The following is an 18349-nucleotide window of genomic DNA, read 5'->3' as shown; positions in this document are numbered from 1 at the left end:
CATTATACCAACATTGTATAATGTGACACACATGTATAATATTTACAGGAAGTATAAAGCAAATTATAAATTTTGATTTTTTTTGCATCATTATTAGGCAGAGAAACATAAGCAGCAGTGTGGTGTATAAAATGTGACGTTGATTCCACAAAGGTTCTGCCAGTCTTTCGACAGTGACTCGTTTAAACCATAGGTCTTCACATTGGAATTAAGATTTTGGGTTTGTGGTCTTTGGGGCCCTGTATTCACCAAGCTCACAAAGAATGGAATTGAACTTGGATGTATCCCATTTCTCTTGGAAACGTTTGAGCTTTCTTGTTTATTTTTTTATTCTTTTCCAAAGTGGGTGTTGTCATGCTTCCAGCTTGCTTGCAGGTTCTCTTCAAACTAGATCCAGTTTAACCACTTTAAATGGTGAGGTCACCTTTGATCTTGGAAACTTTTTATGACACTATATACCATGGAACAGAATTTGTAAATTCATTTAACTCTCATCCAAAGGACTTATATAAGGGTCAAATGGATCACATTTTAAAATGGTTCTACAATCTGGTCTTAAAAAGAGCAACTTATGGTTACAAGTGACTATATTTTCTGATTCTTTCCCCATCATATCTGTTTTTGGCAGCAGAAACAGTCTAGGAGACTAGGTCTGATTTTGTATATTAATTGAGAGATTGATGAGTGTACTATCTGCAGACTTTGAGTCAGACAACGTAGCAGGTAAAGAGGAGGAGAGAAGTAGATTCCATCTCTCCCTTGAAGGAGCTCACTGCGTAGTAGGCTATAGAGTAATGCATGTCTTGGATGTTTTGTGGAATAACGGCATGGCCACAACACTTGAAAGTGGGAATGTCTCTGAAAACTAGAACCACTGGGTGGTGGTGCTGCCATGATCACATTCCTGCAATTTCTTGTTCTCTGTCACATGAAGCCGTAGAAGTTAGTAGAGTTAAATGGTATAGAGAAGCAAGTGGAAAGTCTTGGAGCTGCCCTTAAAGGTTATCTTTTAGGCTTGTTTTAGATGTGTGCATTTCTTTTTTCTTTCTTTTTATTTTTTGTTTTTCAAGATAGTCTTGCTCTGTTGCCTAGGCTGGAGTGCAATGGCACAATCTTGGCTCACTGCAACCTCCACCTCCTAGGTTCAAGCAATTCTTATGTCTCAGCCTCCTAAGTAGCTGGAATTACAAGTGTGTGCCAACACAGCTGGCTAATTTTTATATTTTTAGTAGAGATGGGGTTTCATCATGTTGGCCAGGCTGGTCTCCATCTCCTGACCTCAGGTTATCCTCACACCTTGGCCTCCTGAAGTGCTAAGATTTCAGGTGTAAGCCACAATGCCTGGCCAGATGTGTGCTTTTCTAAGAGTCACTGTTGATTCATGGGTTTTTCAACCTCTTGCCCAAAAAGCTCACTTTCCGTATTTCTTAGTAACTTGGCAGTCTGGAAATGTAGGTGGAAATGTAATCTTCCCATCCACAGTTATAAACTCTCAATCCCTGTAGACCCTTCAGCCTAAGAGCTGATTGTTAGCATGATAGCCACAGCGTGCTCTGCTGAAGCGGGTTTCTTGAAGTGGATATCAGTATTCGTGAATGCCACCAAATATAGCTATTCTGAAGGACTACATTACAGATTTCTAAGGTTCATTAATAGATTGCAGATGTAGAAATACATCCCAGCTTAAATATCTGCTTCTTTGTATGTGTTTAAAAGTGTCACATTGTTGACAATTGGCTAGTTTAAATGTTTTCTAAGTATAGGTTCATAGATGGGTAAAAAAAAAATAGTCTATCACAGGTTGCCTCTTATTTTTCCCCGTGTTGTTACTAGTAAAATATATCACCTTGGACAAATGTCAAGGTGCTTTTGTAAAGTGTTTGCTGAAGAAAAAACACTTTTTTGTTTAGTTTTGTGTTTTAGAGCTGGGGTCTCGTCTCAGTCTGTCGCCCAGGCTGGAGTGCAGTGGTGTGATCATAGCTCACTGTATCCTCAAACATCTGGACTGGTCTCAGGCAATTCTCCTGCTTCAGACTCCCGAGTAACTGGGACTTCAGGGTGTGTACCACCATGCTGCCTAATTAAAAAAAATTTTCTTTTTTTTTTTTTTAGGGACAGGGGTCTGAACTATGTTGCCCAGGCTGACCTTGAACTCCTGGCCTCAAGCGATCCTCTTCCCTCTGCCTCCCAAAGTGCTGGGATTATGGGTGTGAACTACCATGCTCAGCCTCAGAAAAACTACTTTGTGTATAAGAGATACTATTCTGTAATATCCATATGCTGAGTTTTTCTCCATTTCCAGAGAAGGGTGAATTTAAGAATGGGATGGGGTTGAACTGACATCTTAATGAAAATATATTTCAACCTTAAACATTTAGCCAAACTCAATTGAAAAATTGAGACATTTTCTGACTTCAGGCTCTTCTTTTAAGTTGAAGATTTCTTCCCAATTTGGTCACTCCCCAGCTGTTACAGTTATGTAGAAGGAACTCATTAAAAAGACAAATTCTTTTTGAGCCATTCTTTCTGAAAGCACGCCAAGCTATACAGCTATGTTGTACTACTACTTATTTGAATCTGACTCCAGGAAATGGTAATTATGCAATCCTTACTTACACATTCTTACGAGAATGTTCTCTTGAGTTTATTCTGGATCCCAAAAAGCCCCACTAAATTTTGTCTGTGAGTACTATTGGATGGTCTTGTTTTCTAGTAAGTTATGCTGTGATTATAACTAAATGGACTATGTCTGCTTTTGAGAGCTGCAGTCTCTGTTTTCTCTTAGCCTCATAGAATCAGTCCTGGTTGCTCCTTGGATGCACCTACAAGTCCTGCTCATTATTCTTCCTAAACTGCCCTCTAGTCTGTTCTATTCATCTGTTTCCGTCTGCATTCACACTCAAAGCTTCTCCCACATGGACTCTTCCTAATGGTCTACAACCCAGTGACCCTACAATCACCACCCTCTCTAACATGGCTGGAGATGACTTTCTAAAACCTAAATGAAATCACATAATTTCTCTTTAGTCAAAACTCTTGATGGTTCCCTGGTGCCTTAAAGATCAACTCCAAATCTCTTAACTTGGATTTAAGGCTGGTCACAGTCTGACTTTGACCCAGCCTCTAGTCTTGTTTCCTGCCGCCTCCCCTTACAGCCCAGATATAGGATACTTCATCATTTCCCAGCTTGCTTGGCTTTTCCTGTCCTGTATATTTTTTGTCCAAACTGGCTTTTGGTTGGAATGTTTTTATCCTTGTTGTCCTGCAACTCCTACCACAGTATACTTCTGTTTATACACCTTGTATCACCTTCTCTGTGAAACTTGCTCTGATGGAATTAGTCACTTCAGCCTCAGCTCTTAGGCAGCAATTGGAGCATCCACTCCTACACTGTCTTGGTTGTATGTCTGTGTCTTTGTCAATCTGTGAACACTTCAAATGTAGAAATGGCTATGGCCAATGTTAGGGACCCTTTGAGCAGCTAGGACAGATTGGGGACTCAGTGAACAACATGAGGTATGTGATACACAGATGTAATTGCTAAAGAGTTAAGATTCCAGAAAGGAGAGTGCAGAGGAATGATTGTGGTGATTAAGAGCTTGGACTTAGGAGCAAGACTGCTAGGGTCTGAATGCTGGCTCTGCCGTTTACACTTGGGGACTTGATTTCCTCATCTAGAAAGTAGAGATAGTCATAGTAACTACTTTGTAGGATAGCTGTGAGGGTGTCATGATTTAAAATGTGTGAAGTGCTTAGAATAACACCTGACACCAAATCATAACCAATAATTATGTCGTCTCTCCTATTACTGGGCACAGATTTAAGTAAGGCAGCAAAGTAACGCGGTTTTGGTGCTTTTGTCAGGTGTTAGGGTTGTGTATGGTAACCGTTGCCTCCAGAATTTCAGACTGATGATCCCAGGAGGGATTCTGGAAATGCCTCCCTTTCTAAACCCACTGTTTCAGAACAAAATTTAGAGAAGTCACAAAGGTAAAAGCAAATATTTTGTCAAGTAAGGAAGAAGAGATTTAATCAGAAACAATTCCTGAATATTTATGTTCTAAAATGTACTGAAAATATAAAAACTCTTTAAATGATGATGAAGGGGTTTCAGATAATTACTTTTTATGTATTGTATTCCAGTTGTGAAATCTATATGTTGAGATTCCCATGTTCAAAACTTCAGAAATTTAGTAATGGGACCACTGTCCTTGTAAATGAGCCCTTTTGATTGTATGTAGTATTTTGTATTACTGCGGTAGCTTTCATTTTTTAAATACTCATATACAGTACAGTAAAGATTCCTCTGATTATTACAATTTTCAACTGTATAACTTCGGTAAGTTTCAGATTTCAAATGTGGTATAACATGAAGCCCAGACCGTGGGTCTGAATGTGTGTGTGTGTGTGTGTGTGTGTGTGTGTGTGTGTGTGTAGCAGATGGGGGTTGGTAGGTAGAAATGAAAAGGTGCTTGTAAAATGAGAATCTCTTAAAAATTGAACTTATCAAAGATTATTTACATAAATTGTGTGATATAATGTTGTTTCACAGTGCTTTTATCCCTGGAATATTCTTATCTAGGTTGTTTGTCTAGAAGATACTAATTCGTTTCTCAAAAGTCAATTCAGATGCCACCTCTTTGAGGAATCTTTTACATCCCCCGGGTAGGTTTTTATCAGAAAACCTAAGACACTTTATACTTGTTTACCTGTCCTCTCTCCCTTTCCCAGGCAGTAAGTCAGAGATTCTTGCCGGCTTCGTGTCCAGATCTCTAGGACCTGGTACTGTGCATGGCTGTTAGGAGGCCAAGTATTTAATATATAATAAGTGACTGAATAGTTCTCACACTGTAATCTTTGGGCTCAGAATTTAAGCTAGGTAGGACAAACCAAGACATACCTTTATTAAATCTCATCTTACCTAGAGAGGCTTAACCAGATATGTTTATGATTCTCATATTTGAGTGTATATCAGACATGATGCCTCTTTGGGTAGTATCTAGTTTTAGAGGTATAACTTGTAAAGTGTTGAGAACATTTTTTATCAGAGCACTTTTCGAACCTGCCAGATACTTACCATTTCTGGTGATCTAAACCTCTGGCAAATTGAGAAATACTTTTGCATTTTTAGAATGTATCTGTTTATAATAAACAGATTTAATGGCAGCTAGAAATACTTTTTATTATTCGTGTATTATTTATGTCTTAAGAAATATCGCCTACTCCTTAAAATATTAAATTTTTATTTTTATTATTATTATTATTTTTAGACAGAGTCTTACTCAGTCGCCCAGGCTAATGTATAGTGGTACAATCTTGGCTAACTGCAACCTCCGTCTCCCAGGTTCAAGCGATTCTTCTGCCTCATCCTCCTGAGTAGCTGGGACTACAGGCATGTGTCACCACACCTGGCCAATTTTGTGTTTTTAGTAGAGACAGGGTTTTACCATGTTGCCCAGACTGGTCTTGAACTCCTGACCTCAGGTGATCCACCCATCTTGGACTCCCGGAGTGCTGGAATTATAGGCATGAGCCACTGTGCCTGGCTTTTTTTTTTTTTTTAATGTTTAACTCAAAGAAAAGTTAAGAGGCAAATATCCCCATGTTATATGAGATATGACTTTAGATATGACACTTTGGGCAAAGACTACATTTTTTGGCTTCATCTTTTTCATCTGTAAAATGAAAAAGTATTAATAATACTAACTTTGTAGAATTGGCAGAAAAAGTAGCCATAATGTATACACAATACCTGAATTCATCTAGTTTAATAAATGTTTTCTGATGTAGTATGAGGAAAAAGAAGTTTAATGCTTCTGTGTAATTGATGATGTCTGATATTGTATCTACATCCCAGAATGTAGTTAAGTCCTTCCTGTATATAAAGAGCCTGAAGTCGAGTGATAAAACCTAACTATTCTAGCACCACTCCCCAATTTCTCATCACAAGGCAGATGAAGCAATTGTTTATTATTTTGTTGCCCTCCAGACAAGCCATGGTTTTCCCTATAAGATTCTGGTGACCATAGTATCCAATCCAGGATACTTTTGAGACTGAAAGGGAGCACAGTGACTACACAGAAATCATGGGCATAACTGGGATGTCCTGGGCAAACTGGTAGGTGAGGTTACCCTACCCTAAGGCCCTTCAACAGAACAGCACAAGCATTTCACTCAACTCCTGCAGTTGGAAGTGAGGTTGGAGAAAGGCTTTATCTGCATTCAACATGGAGGGCTAGTACAGCACAAAATCTTAGCTGTGTGAATGCTTATGACCCTGGAGACGGAATGCTAATCAAGATTCTCAATCTCCATCCTTTAGTAGAGAGGTAGGCAAGTTACTTCACCAGTCTACCTGAAACTAATTTTACTTAGTTTTTAAGATGCATTCCATCGATAGGAGGATGATGTCTGCATAAAATTAGTGGTAGGATCACTGAGTATGTAACACTTCTAGCAAGACCTGACACATAGTAGTTGCTTTATCAGTCCCTTTCCACTTGTCACTTAACCCCCCACCCACAGCTGCCCCAAGAAAAGATAACCATTGGTAGATGAGGAACAAAATAGAGTCTAAATAGGTTAGTTCCACAATCAGAAGAAACTCCTATAGGTCAATATAGATACTTTATATGTATAATTCTTGTTATTAGGCAAAATGGTAAACCTTTGACAAAAATATGATATTACATTTATACAAACGTTAATAGGCTTCCCTATTCCTTTCATTTTCAATGTCAAAAATAAATATTAAAGTTTGATCTCTGATCAATTCAAGTCTGTGCTTTGGCCCATGTGGTCTCACTGCTTCCTATGAGGATTAAACAAGGAGGCATGTAGACTTTAGCACAGTGCATGGCAATTTCTTCCCTTCTTAATCCAGACTATCATCCAATCATTTTTTTCAGCACCGTCATTCACTGGATGTTTCCTCTGTGTCAGATACTCTGGGGAACACTGGCCATGGGTGTAACACCCATCATTCTTAACTCAGTCTAGAGATAATGGTCAATTTGATGATAGGAATGATAGACACAGGACAGGATTCCAGGGTGTCGACTTGGGAGAGGCGAGAAGCTCACTGAGAATAGCCTCTAAGTCCTCCTGGGGTCTGGAACATGTGGGGTAGACGGAAGGTTAGAAAGTCTCGTGCAAGGCTGGGCATGGTGACTCACACCTGTAATCCCAGCACTTTGGGACGCTGAGGCAGGCAGATCACTTGACGTCAGTTCGAGACCAGCCTGGCCAACATGGCAAAACCCCATCTCTACTAAAAATACAAAAATTATCTGGCGTGGTGGGGGGCGCCTGTAATCCCAGCTACTCAGGAGGCTGAGGCAGGAGAATCACTTGAACCCTGGGTTGCAGTGAGCTGCGATCTCGCCACTGCACTCCAGCCTGGGCGACAGAGCAAGACTCCGTCTCAAAAAAAAAAAAAAAAAAAAAAAGATCTCATGCAAGTGGAATGTGAAAGGATCTAATCCATGATTTGGCCCCTACCAACTTGTCCAGTCTCCTCTGTTCCAGCATGCCAGGTTGCTTTTCAGTTCCTTGAATGTGCCAAGGAACACAAGTGGGTGAATCGCTTGAGTACAGGAGTTCTAGGCCAGCCTGAGCAACATGGCAAAACCCCATCTCTACCAAAAATACAAAAATTAGCCAAGCGTGGTGGTGCACACCTGTGGTCTCAGCTACTCAGGAGGCTAAGGCGAGAGGATTGCTTGAGTCCAGGAGGCAGAGGTTGCAGTGAACCAAGATTGCACCACTTCCCTCCAGCCTGAGCAACACAGTGAGACCCCGTTTTGTTTTGTATTTTACAAAACAAAACAAAAAAGAATAGGAACCTGGAGCTGGAGAGGTAGTTCAGAAGTGAACACTTGAATTTGAGAGTCATTTACCTTGTGCTGATAATTGAAACTAAGGTGTAGGTAAACTGCTCATAGAGGAGGATGCAGAGAGAGGAGGAGAAAGGAAAAGTCCTGGAAAGGAGTTGAGAAGGGGCCCAGAAATAGAGTAGTGAGAGAGGCAGGAGGAGGCCCTCCTGTAGTCTTCATCTAACGGAACGTCATTGGACAAGCAATGTGTTTTGAGTAAGTGAGGAGTAGGGCACCAGAAGAGGCTCTCTGCTCTTTCAATATTGCTTTAAAAATATTCTAAGGCAAACAAACCTCAAATTGAAGAGCTCTCCATTATCCATAGAGCATGAATTCATTTATCTGTCAAGAAAACACATGGACCTTACCTATAGAAATGAACTATATTGATCGAAGAATTGTCTCTATGAAGAGTCCATGCCACAAAACCGTTGTGAATTCTGGGTGGTGGAAACATATTTTATTTTTAATTATTTATACTTTAAACATTTTTTTAAATAGCACATTTGTGTGCAGTAGGCATTTGGTCATTTGGCCAACAATCACTTGTGAATTGTTGAATTACCAGAGAACCAACATGATTGGCATTGGCATTTTACCTTTTAGGATTTCTGAATTTGGGTTTTTGGGTGTTGGTGAGTTTGTTTGGATTATGTGGTGTGGCCAGGCTCCTTAACACTCTAGATCGGGTTTGGCAGACTACAGCCTACAGCCAGCTGGTCACATCCTACCTGGGGCTGGATTTTGTATGGCCTGTGAGGTAGGATGGTTTTTTACCCTTGTTAGGGATTGTAAAAAAAAAAAAAACAAGAACACGTAACAGAGACCATAAGTGGCCCGCAAAGCCTAAAATATTTGCAATCTGGCCCTTTTGAGAAAAGTTTGCCGGCTCCTTCCTCAGGTTATAAGTTACACATGAAAGGAATCCAAAATTTCATAGGATAAGCTCAAACTGATGACTTCAATTCCAGAACGTCTTGAATGTCTTAACAATTTTAAAGAGGGACTTACCTGTTGAATCAGGAGAACACATTTTTGGTGGTGAAATGCAGACTTGATTGAAAGACTGCCTTGTATGATTTGACAGTACAGTCAGATGGTAAAAGAACTTCTGTACTGTATGATGTTTCAGAATAGTTCTGTAAAGTGTCTGAACGTGTTCTGGTACCATTGTTGTGTTTAACTTGTCTGAGGCAGCCTCAGGTAAACACTAGAATCTGTATGTTGCAGCAAGATATGCAAAGTAAAATCAAATATATATGTGAGATTGTATTATTTTATTGTATTTTGCTGGTCTTCTGAAGAGATTTTTTTTTTCCACTTGCAAAAAATTAAGACCCTTGAGTGTTAGATGTTAGAAAACTTTTTGAATTATATAATTTCTTTATTTCAGTAGTGTTTCATATCACCTCCTTCTATCTTTGTAATGAAATGTCATCAATCTGTTCTGAGTGTAATTTTTTTCAGTCTTGAATCCTCCTTATCCTCCTTATATCTTCCTGTTCTTTCTATCAGAATCTGCAAGTTGTAGGAAATAAAAGTTGATTTCAAACAGTTCTGTAGCACTAAACAGATGACTGTTTAGTGAGACTGTCTAATCAATTGCTAAATAATTCTCTCTCAAAAGCAGATTTGATATTTACATTTTGATTTTCATATTCTGCTCACAGTGTTTGTTGACGGTGTCTAACATTCCCTGCCACTGGATAAATAAAGCCTATTATTTCCTTTTCAACGTTTTAGGCTATTATTCTCATACAAGAGCTAATAAGCAGAAGGTTAGGTATATTACCAAACTATGATCCTGTCTATCAGAAGAAGCCAGGAACCTTGATTAATATGCCTTGTTAACTGATGATTTCAGTTCCATACTGGTAGTGCTAGAATAATTTGTATAAACCAAGCAGTACAGATTCCTTATTTTAGCACTAAGACTTACAAAGGCTTCTTTTAGCAGCCTTTAATTTTGTACTTATGTATGTGACATAGCCTGTGGCTGTGATAGCTACTGTGAATCTGCAGTTGTTTTGGGATGAAAGGAAGAGGCAGCTGGAAACTCGGTAGCTACATCTAGCTGTCTACCTAGAGAAGGCCTTGATTTCAAGTTTATCTAAACAAGCTCGACTAATCCCAACTATCTAGGGGGATCCACTGTCAAAACAAGCAGCGTGGCCCTGAGGCAAACACAGCTATACAGAAATGAAGGCTGGGGCTTCCAATACTCCGATGACTGCATACTGGAGGCCTTTTTCCCCCCTGAAAGAGGGTAAGAGAGGTAGAATTTGCATAATGCCTTTTCATTGGAAACTTTTGGAAAGCTGACAGACCTTCAGCTTATAGATCTGTAGCCACAATACAGAGTCTATAGGAGAATCCTTGAATGACCTAACCATATTGAAAGAAAATATAAAAGCGTCCAAGTATAGCCAAGTGAGAGAGGAAAAGAGGCTGATGCATTGTCTAACATCTGCTGTACTTCTCGTTAGTTTTGTTCTTTGCTATTCTGTGTGGACTTTGGAGAAGCCTAAGACAGCCTAACATGAATCCTATAATCTTCCTTCTGAATATTTATGTAGCGTGCCAGCTTCTAAGCTGTCCTTTGCGTTTTCCTACTTCCCCCTCATTTTCATGCTCTCAAATGAGGCCAACATTTCAAAAGCTAAATAAATGTTTGTGAATGTTTATAAAAGATTTGCATAAATTTGTCCTTGTCTGACAAAGATCACTTTTTTCTTATGCCAGTTCTGAAAAAAAATTTTTTTTAAGGTTTTGGTGCTTGTCTTGACAACAAAGTCCTGCATCCCAGAACAATGATTGCTGATTAAGTGGGTATGCAATTGTGACTGAATAGGCTTTCAAGATTCTGAGTAAAAAGACCTATCATCTGAAGGCTGAATTATAGAATTTAGAAAATGTTATCAGAAGTACACATTTAAATCTATTTTTTGGTACCATATCATTAGGTAAGACAAAGCAGTCTTACAAGTTAAAAGTATAGCCACCCATGGTTTAAAAAATTCTCCTGTATAAATTTTAATAATTAGAATGTTTCAATAACTCAGTGTATCACTTTTCTTCCCTATGTTTGAACATATTTAAAGATAATTTTTAGACCTTCAGGTACTTTTCGGAAACTGTAACTCTACCAGCTGTATGAGTTAATAAGGTTACTGGGGTGGTGATCAGAGGGAATTTACCAGGCAGTCCTTTAAGATCTGAATGCTCAATCATACCTTGAGAAAATATAAACTACATGAAATATGTGTTAGGGCTTAATTATAGGACACACACACACACAGCACCCAGACACTTATGCCACCGACGGGTGTTTGCTGAATTCATTTATCTTTTAAAATTAGAATGGATTTTGTGGGGTGGCAGGGGAAGTTGTGGGTAGAGGTGCTAATTTAGTTCAGAGATATTTGAAGATTGGCAGGAGAGAGAGGTAACAGCCAGTTCTGTTAGTCCTTTGGTTGTATTGGTTTAGAGGTTTAAGTTGTCATTAAGGCACAAACTAGAGCCACTTCTCTGACACAGTTTTTATCACATCTGCTAGGCTTGTGTCCCAAGAGGAGACGTGGAGAGCAGTGAATTCAGCATGGGCCCATTATCGACTGCTTTTTCGTGTGTTGTAAAAGGAGTGAGACCTCAGGGAGGCTTGGAGCCTCCTCCCGTGTAATGTCCAAGTCAGATTTGAAGGACTGGTGGCAGGAAAGCTTTGGCCTTGGGGTGTGAATTCTAAGAAATAGAGGCACAATTAAGTTTAAAAAATTCAAGGACTTTGAGCTTGATAATGAAAGATTTTTCTCTAGACTAATGTGAGCAGAAAAGTTGCCCATCTGTGCACATTTTTGTGTGCATTTAAAATATTTAAAAGCTGACAGCTTTTAATATGCTTACAAAATAGTATTTCTATCAGTGCTCTTTTTTTTTTCCTTTTCTTTTAAAATAATATCTTCCTAAGGGCAGGTTGCCTCTTCAGTGAAATCATGTTTGCAGTTTTACTGTTGGGACCCCTGTTCCTTTGGTATGTTCTGACTTGTGTCCCCTCTTCCCCTCTTCCTTTCGGAAATATTGATAACATAAATGTTCAGATAACAGGAATTAAAATGCTTAAGGAAATGAGCAAGAGAAAATATTTTAGAGTAATTATATTAAGTCCAAGGAATTACCACTGAATTCTGATGTCACTGAATGCTAATTGTAAGAGATCACAACCAAATCATTTGTTCATTTTGGAAGTACAGTATTTGAAGCATGTGTGAAGAATTTTATTGGCATTTCATGCTGACCTTATAAAGATAGCTCTCTCATTTTCAACCACTTTGTGTAAGATTTAAAATTAATAAAAGGGAATCTTGGAATAGAGGATGTTATATAATATCATGATTGTGGAATAACTTTGTTTTAGATAAGTTTGAAGAAAGGGGAACATGCAGAAGGATAAAGTAATTTTGTTAAAAAGTTTTAAAAATAAGATTAAGTATTTTTGCTTCAGACTTCAAAGGACATGAAGATGTATACTTAAAAGTGGTTTCAGAGGGGTCTCTTTTACTGTTGAAAGCGTTCTTCTGCACTTAATGTCCTTGATAATTTAGATATACAGTTTATATGATACATGTTTATAGAGTATGATGAATTTATTATAATTTTATCTTTGAATTACAACACTGATATTGCATATTAGGTATTACACAAATTGCATAATTATAACATGTGTATGACTCAGAATTAACTGAAGTTTATAAAAAGTAAACTAGGGGTAAATATTGAAATGTACCAAAGAAAGGAAGCAGACTCTGTAGCATTGAGCAGCTTTGTTAGAAATTTGACCTGGCTTTTATGTTTGGGTGTTGAAAGACCTTTCTGTAAAACCCCTTATTCCAGGCTTCTTTTTCCCACTGAAAAAAATAAAAATTTGGTTGTAATTATGTTATGGGTCTTAGATTTAATTTGACACTTATAGTGAAGGAGAAAAATTTTATTTCCTGTGTTCACATTTAGGAAACTTCTGATCAACATTCTTAAACTTGGTGCTAATTAAGCTTCCAAGAACAACTAACTGCTTTACCCTTCTTAATCATAAGCATTTAACACCTCTGTGAGCTTTCACTGGGAGCCCCTGGTTTTAACTTGAAATGGCTTAAGGTAGAAATTTTGTTAGCTTTTTCGTATGTTTGGATTTTGCATGTGTTCTGTTTTTAACTTTCAACTTGAGTTTTAAGATCATCAATCAGAGGCTTTTCTTTCAAGTGAGTGGCACTGCTCCCAATTGCAGGACTTAGAGGGTCAGCATTTCCCTTATGGTATTAAAAAAAAATTAAACATAGGGAGTATTTTAGGAATTTGAGCTCCACTGATCTTTTCATCACACACCTACATTTTGAAAAGAACAAATAAATTAGATATAAGAAACCCAGGAAATGTTCTCCCACGGTTTCCCTTCCCCTTCCTCTTTCACTCTTGTTTTTGGACAAAAGTAAATTATCAACTGCTATATCGGCTTTCAGCAAGCCACAAAGAGGCTAATTGTGGCTTTACATATTTTAAAATACATTCATTTATCAAGCTATCTCTTCTCTTTATTTAAATGTTTTCCTGCACACGTTTTTCCCTTTGAACTACTGCAAATATGTCTCATCTCCCTACATTCTGTAACTCCACTGGACACTATAATCACCCCGCACTTTTATCTTTCAGATGGCATTTATTTATGGGGTGTGTATGTCTGTGTTTTCATCTGCCAAACAAAACTAATTTTTGTTTATAGGTTTCAGTGAAGCAATGAAAACAAAGTATTTGACATCTGGAATGTTGGTCATTGCAGGATTTCCTATAGGCCCCTACCTAGCACCCCAAGGTCAGGGTGAATTAGTCTAGCCTTCTCATTAATAATCCCAGTTAACTTCATTGAATTTGGTCTTCGAGGTTTTGCTTCCAGATAGGATTCTATAATGGATAATATTATACATTTAACACTGTACTGCGTTCTTAGGCTCAGTATCAACGGAATGTAATCTAATTTCTCCAGATTGGAGTAAATTCGGGCTTTCTGACCAGATGAGAATTAGAATTGGATGAAGTGAATCCAAAGTAGACTGAAATGAATCTCGAGTTCATTTCTGAATTTCATTTGCAAGTGTATCCAGCGTTAGGTGTGTTAATTTCCTATTTTGGTTCATACTCTAAGGCTTGGTATCTCTTGTGGGCAGAGCTTTGTAGATGTTACTTTTCTATTGCACTATGCAATCTGCTTCTTCATGTATGCATAACTGAAAGATTTGTGCAACTGCCTCTCTAACTCACTTCCTCCCTGCCCCCTCTGTTCTTATTTCTTCCCACATGAAGTATCATATATTTTGTTAGGAAGAAAAGCCCTTTTGGAAATTGCCTATTTCATAAATTGTCTGGTGACACAAAGGGGTTGAATGCTGTATTCTTGTCTCATTTATTTTGAAAACTTTGCTACTGAACTCACCTTAATCAATGAGCTCAGTGTTGTCTCCAATAAGTTATGTGTTGGATATATTGATTGGGAGGGATTTTAGAAAACCCGTCTGGGGTTTATAATGTCAGCAGTGTTTTGATTATGAAAAGAGTTGGAACCTGGGGACATGGAACCAGGTGGCGAATGTCCTAAAGCCAGTGGTGACATGGTGGACTGGTTTCCTCCTGGGATCTAGTTCATGCCCTGCACTTTAACTGTGGTGACTGGCTACTATAGATTCACTTTTTTTGCTCATTAAAATGTTAAAAAATCAAACTGTACATAAAAAGATTTGTGAAAATATAAACTTGGGAATTGATCTGTAGAGCTGGCACGCAGTTCTCCCCACCCCCTGCCTTAGCAATGAGGTCATTTACATTTCATCAGCTGTGCTGCATCCCCAAGATCCGATTTATGTGGCAGTAGTTGAAGTTGCACCGACGCTGGTTGTCTAAAAGAGCTTGTGTAGGCAAGAGAAACGGGAAAGAGAACAAGAAAATTACCATCTTTAAAGAAAGTGCCTTAGCCAAAGACACAAGTTCTAGAGAGAAAAAGTGGTTGGTACCTGGTTAATGACTGTTGTCCCAATAAAGTTAATACTGAAAGACTGTGGGACACTGCCATGAATGTGGTGCTCAAAATATATTTAAATCAGGATTTTAAAGCCCCCTCTCTCGGAGAGTGGTACTTTTCGTATTCGAATAATTGTATTTTTCTTTGGGAAAAGAGGATAAGGCATGAATGTTTATGTGTGAGGAAAACATCAGTATTAAGAAAATGGGTTTATGTAATTGGTTTATTAAATTGGTTTATTGCAGTTTTTATTTACAGAGAACATTGCTTGTTTTTCCCTGCCTCTTCCTGTTCTCCCCTTCCCAAATTAAGAAGTAGATATCTCAGTTACGATTGCAATAATATTTGAATATGCAGAACACAGAGTAGATGCTCATTTTTGTTTTTTCTTCTGACGGCACTCCACCATCTTGTTTGACTTAAATTGGAATATCAAGCTCTTGTAATATCACAAACATGAAGGAACATGTTGTAATGTACCAACATGTGCCTACATTGCCTATATTCCCTTTCTTCCTCCCTTCCCCCCGCCCCATTGCTTAATTAGATTTATTGCTGTTTGCTTGGGTAAAAAGGAAAGCTGGTGGGTGGTTACACTCAGCCTACATTGGGTATTTTGATATTTGTTCTAATATTATCTGACAGACAAGTTCAAGGTTGGTTATTACTCTTGACATTAGAGAGTGGTAAGAAGTTTCTATATTATAGTGAGTAATAAGTTGGGCATATTAGATTCCTTTGACTCTGCTGTAGAGCACAATGCCTTCTCATAGCCATGGGAGTCCTTTCTTTCAAAAATCTTTGAGGCCTTTTGCCAGTGCAACTCCAGCATAGAGTAGAGAAGTGCTTTCTGCACCTGTAACTTTTGAGGGGTACAGGATAGCTGTCTTTGTAGCCGATGTTGGCAATGAGTGAGCACTGAATACTGAGTTTTAAAGAATGGCTGTTTTATATACTGAAGTTAAGAGATGCTTTCTGTTACTATTCAAAACTTGAAGTGGAAGGAAATTTGTAAGGAATTTGTGTCTGTGTAAATCATAAGGGTTTTGTGTATGTGAATTATACTATACTTTATAATTAGCACTGCAGGCGTTAAATGTTTTATGTGATCTCTTTTCCTATCTTTGCCTGATAGTAACATTATGCACTGAAAAATTGCCTTTGTTCTGATTCTGTATTACCTATTGCAATTTAAGCATGATTAGTTTATAAACAATATATATGCCTGAATGCCACATTATAAAATTAACTAATATATATGTAATGTTTCTTAGAATATGCTGAGGTCTTCTCGTCCACTCTTTTTCACTTCTTAGTTTCCTATTCATTTATTACATTATTTCATGACATATGTTAGCAGTGGTGTGATATACATAGTACCAGTCCAAGATGATATTAAAAAATAGGATATGCTCAATTGAATTATGTAGGTGGAACATGCTCTGGCAGAGCAAGTCAATGTGCTTTCTGCTTCATTGAGTGGGTTATTAGATTGATGTGGTTTATTTCTTGAATGATAGGACTGGTTTTAAAAATAAATGAAGCGAGAAGCATCAATTCAGTTAGCATTGATAATTCATTATTATTGGTTAGAAAAGTGCTACATTTGTAAACTGATCTTTAATTTATCACTTGGATTAGGGTTTGCAATGGGCAGGTTTGTTTTAATTTGAACCAGCTTCTCAATGACTGAAAAATGTGTTCTTCATTTTGTCTTGAAGTTGGGATTTTAAATAGTTAAAAAGCAAATCAAATGCATGAAAGGAATACTTTTTTAAAATTTATAACATTGGTCTATGAACTTATGATAAGCAGCAACCGTGGGCTGTCCAAGTCTGCAGTTAAATTAAGTCAAGCTAAGGAAAACTCTATGAAGGAAATGATAACTAACTACCTGTCTATGTGGTTAGCTATGTGTATATGTGCTATACATATGAAATATGTCTTCTAGGGAAAGTCACGCACCACTGTTTATTGTGTGTCATGTACTGTCTTTTTCTGTGGTAATGTAAGAAGATTGTCTTTTATGAATAAATTGTTAAGATGTCACCTTACTTTGTGTACCCTAATCCTGAATAATGTGCTTGGCTTTATGTACCTATATATGTATTTTTTTTTAAAGACATTTAAACTGGTAGTTTGCTTTAGATTTTAATAAATTAAAATCAGGTGAGTATGTTCAATTATGGTGATATTTCAATAAGAATAGTATATACTTAAAATTGTTACAGTTTGGTTCCAAAATAAATGTATGCCCAAAATGGCAACTTCTTTGTAAAGTTAGTAAATGAAGTTTTAAACTCTAAAAAATGTAGCTGACATTGTTCAGGGACAATTATCTTCAAGTTGGCTTTCCATTCTGCTGTGATTTGGCCTATTGATGTTGGGAAGCGTTGTCTAATCCCGGCCCCCTCTGTTCCTAGGTAACAGGCAAAAACGGTGCCAGCAACAGCGGCCCTGCCAGGCCAAACCCATGTGGCTCGGTGTTATTCACTCTGATCCATATGGTCAGGCTGGAGATGTTCCCTGGAGGGGTGTTAACACTCAGCAACCCAACCGCCTCCCTCCCTTCAGAGCTTTCCTGCATGGCTCCTGCTGCTTGCCCATGTGTGATTCTTGATTAATTTTTCATTTTTAATGAAGTTTGATCATGTTTATTATTTCTCATGATTGACTGCCTGGTACTCCTCCCATGTAATTGATAAAGCCCATATTTCTTCATCTGTCTCCTCTTTCTTTAGGGTAAAGTTCCTAGATTGTGTGTTGTGGTTAATGTTAGATTTATTGGTCCCATTAGATGTATAAATTATCTCTCTTTCTCTCCACAGGAAGTTCTACAGACTTTGGCCAAGTTTTGTTTCCCCTTCTATGTGGACAGGTAGTGTCAGATTTTCAAACCTTACTAGAAAAAAAGTGTCAATAAACCTGCTATAGAAAATAAAAACCATACCATTCTTAACATTCTGTCTGTTTAACCATGATTTAAGATACCTGTGTTCCAAGGAGAGTTGCCATATTCTCCCTTCCTGGGGTTTTTATTGACACTATCAAAAAGTTTAAAGCTTAGAGCTTTGCATTGGTTAGTTTGTGAGATGTATTTTGTATGGCATTACATTTTTAATTTTGGTTATCAGACTTAAACTGTGATTAAGAATGGTTGGTATTTAATCTGGTGCTATTTAATTGTTATTTAAATACGAATATATTTGGCTTAAACAAGTAATATTACTTGATTCCAAAGTTTTGTATTATATAGACTTTGTTTTTCCTAGACTTCAACTTATAATTTAAATCAGCCTAGCCCTATCTTGTTTAAAGGTATTCAGCAGGGAATATTGCTAAATAGTGTTTTATATTTTGTTTAGGTGGCTAAGAATGGTATCTCTGGGGAAAGCAGAATTTTCTATAGATTTTG

The 18349-nt window shown here is 37.8% G+C and overlaps 1 protein-coding gene across 11 annotated transcripts in view; it reads left to right on the top strand.

Moving 5' to 3' along the window:
• DENND1A (DENN domain containing 1A) overlaps positions 1–18349 on the top strand; it is a 555596-nt gene that overhangs the window by 149303 nt on the left and 387944 nt on the right. For 9 of the 11 annotated variants that reach the window (XM_033190648.1, XM_033190640.1, XM_033190589.1 and 6 more), the window contains one exon: positions 17763–17812. The exons of the other annotated variants lie outside the window; for them this stretch is intronic. In XM_033190648.1, coding sequence (XP_033046539.1) covers positions 17763–17812 — 50 coding nt within the window. The remainder of the gene's footprint in view (positions 1–17762; positions 17813–18349) is intronic. 11 annotated transcript variants of the gene reach the window in all.

Source organism: Trachypithecus francoisi, unplaced genomic scaffold (genome assembly GCF_009764315.1).
Source record: "Trachypithecus francoisi isolate TF-2019V2 unplaced genomic scaffold, Tfra_2.0 Contig01585, whole genome shotgun sequence".
NCBI classification, from domain to species: domain Eukaryota; kingdom Metazoa; phylum Chordata; class Mammalia; order Primates; family Cercopithecidae; genus Trachypithecus; species Trachypithecus francoisi.
The sequence above is the reverse complement of the archived record's forward strand: the minus strand, read 5'-3'. Positions and strand labels throughout refer to the sequence as shown.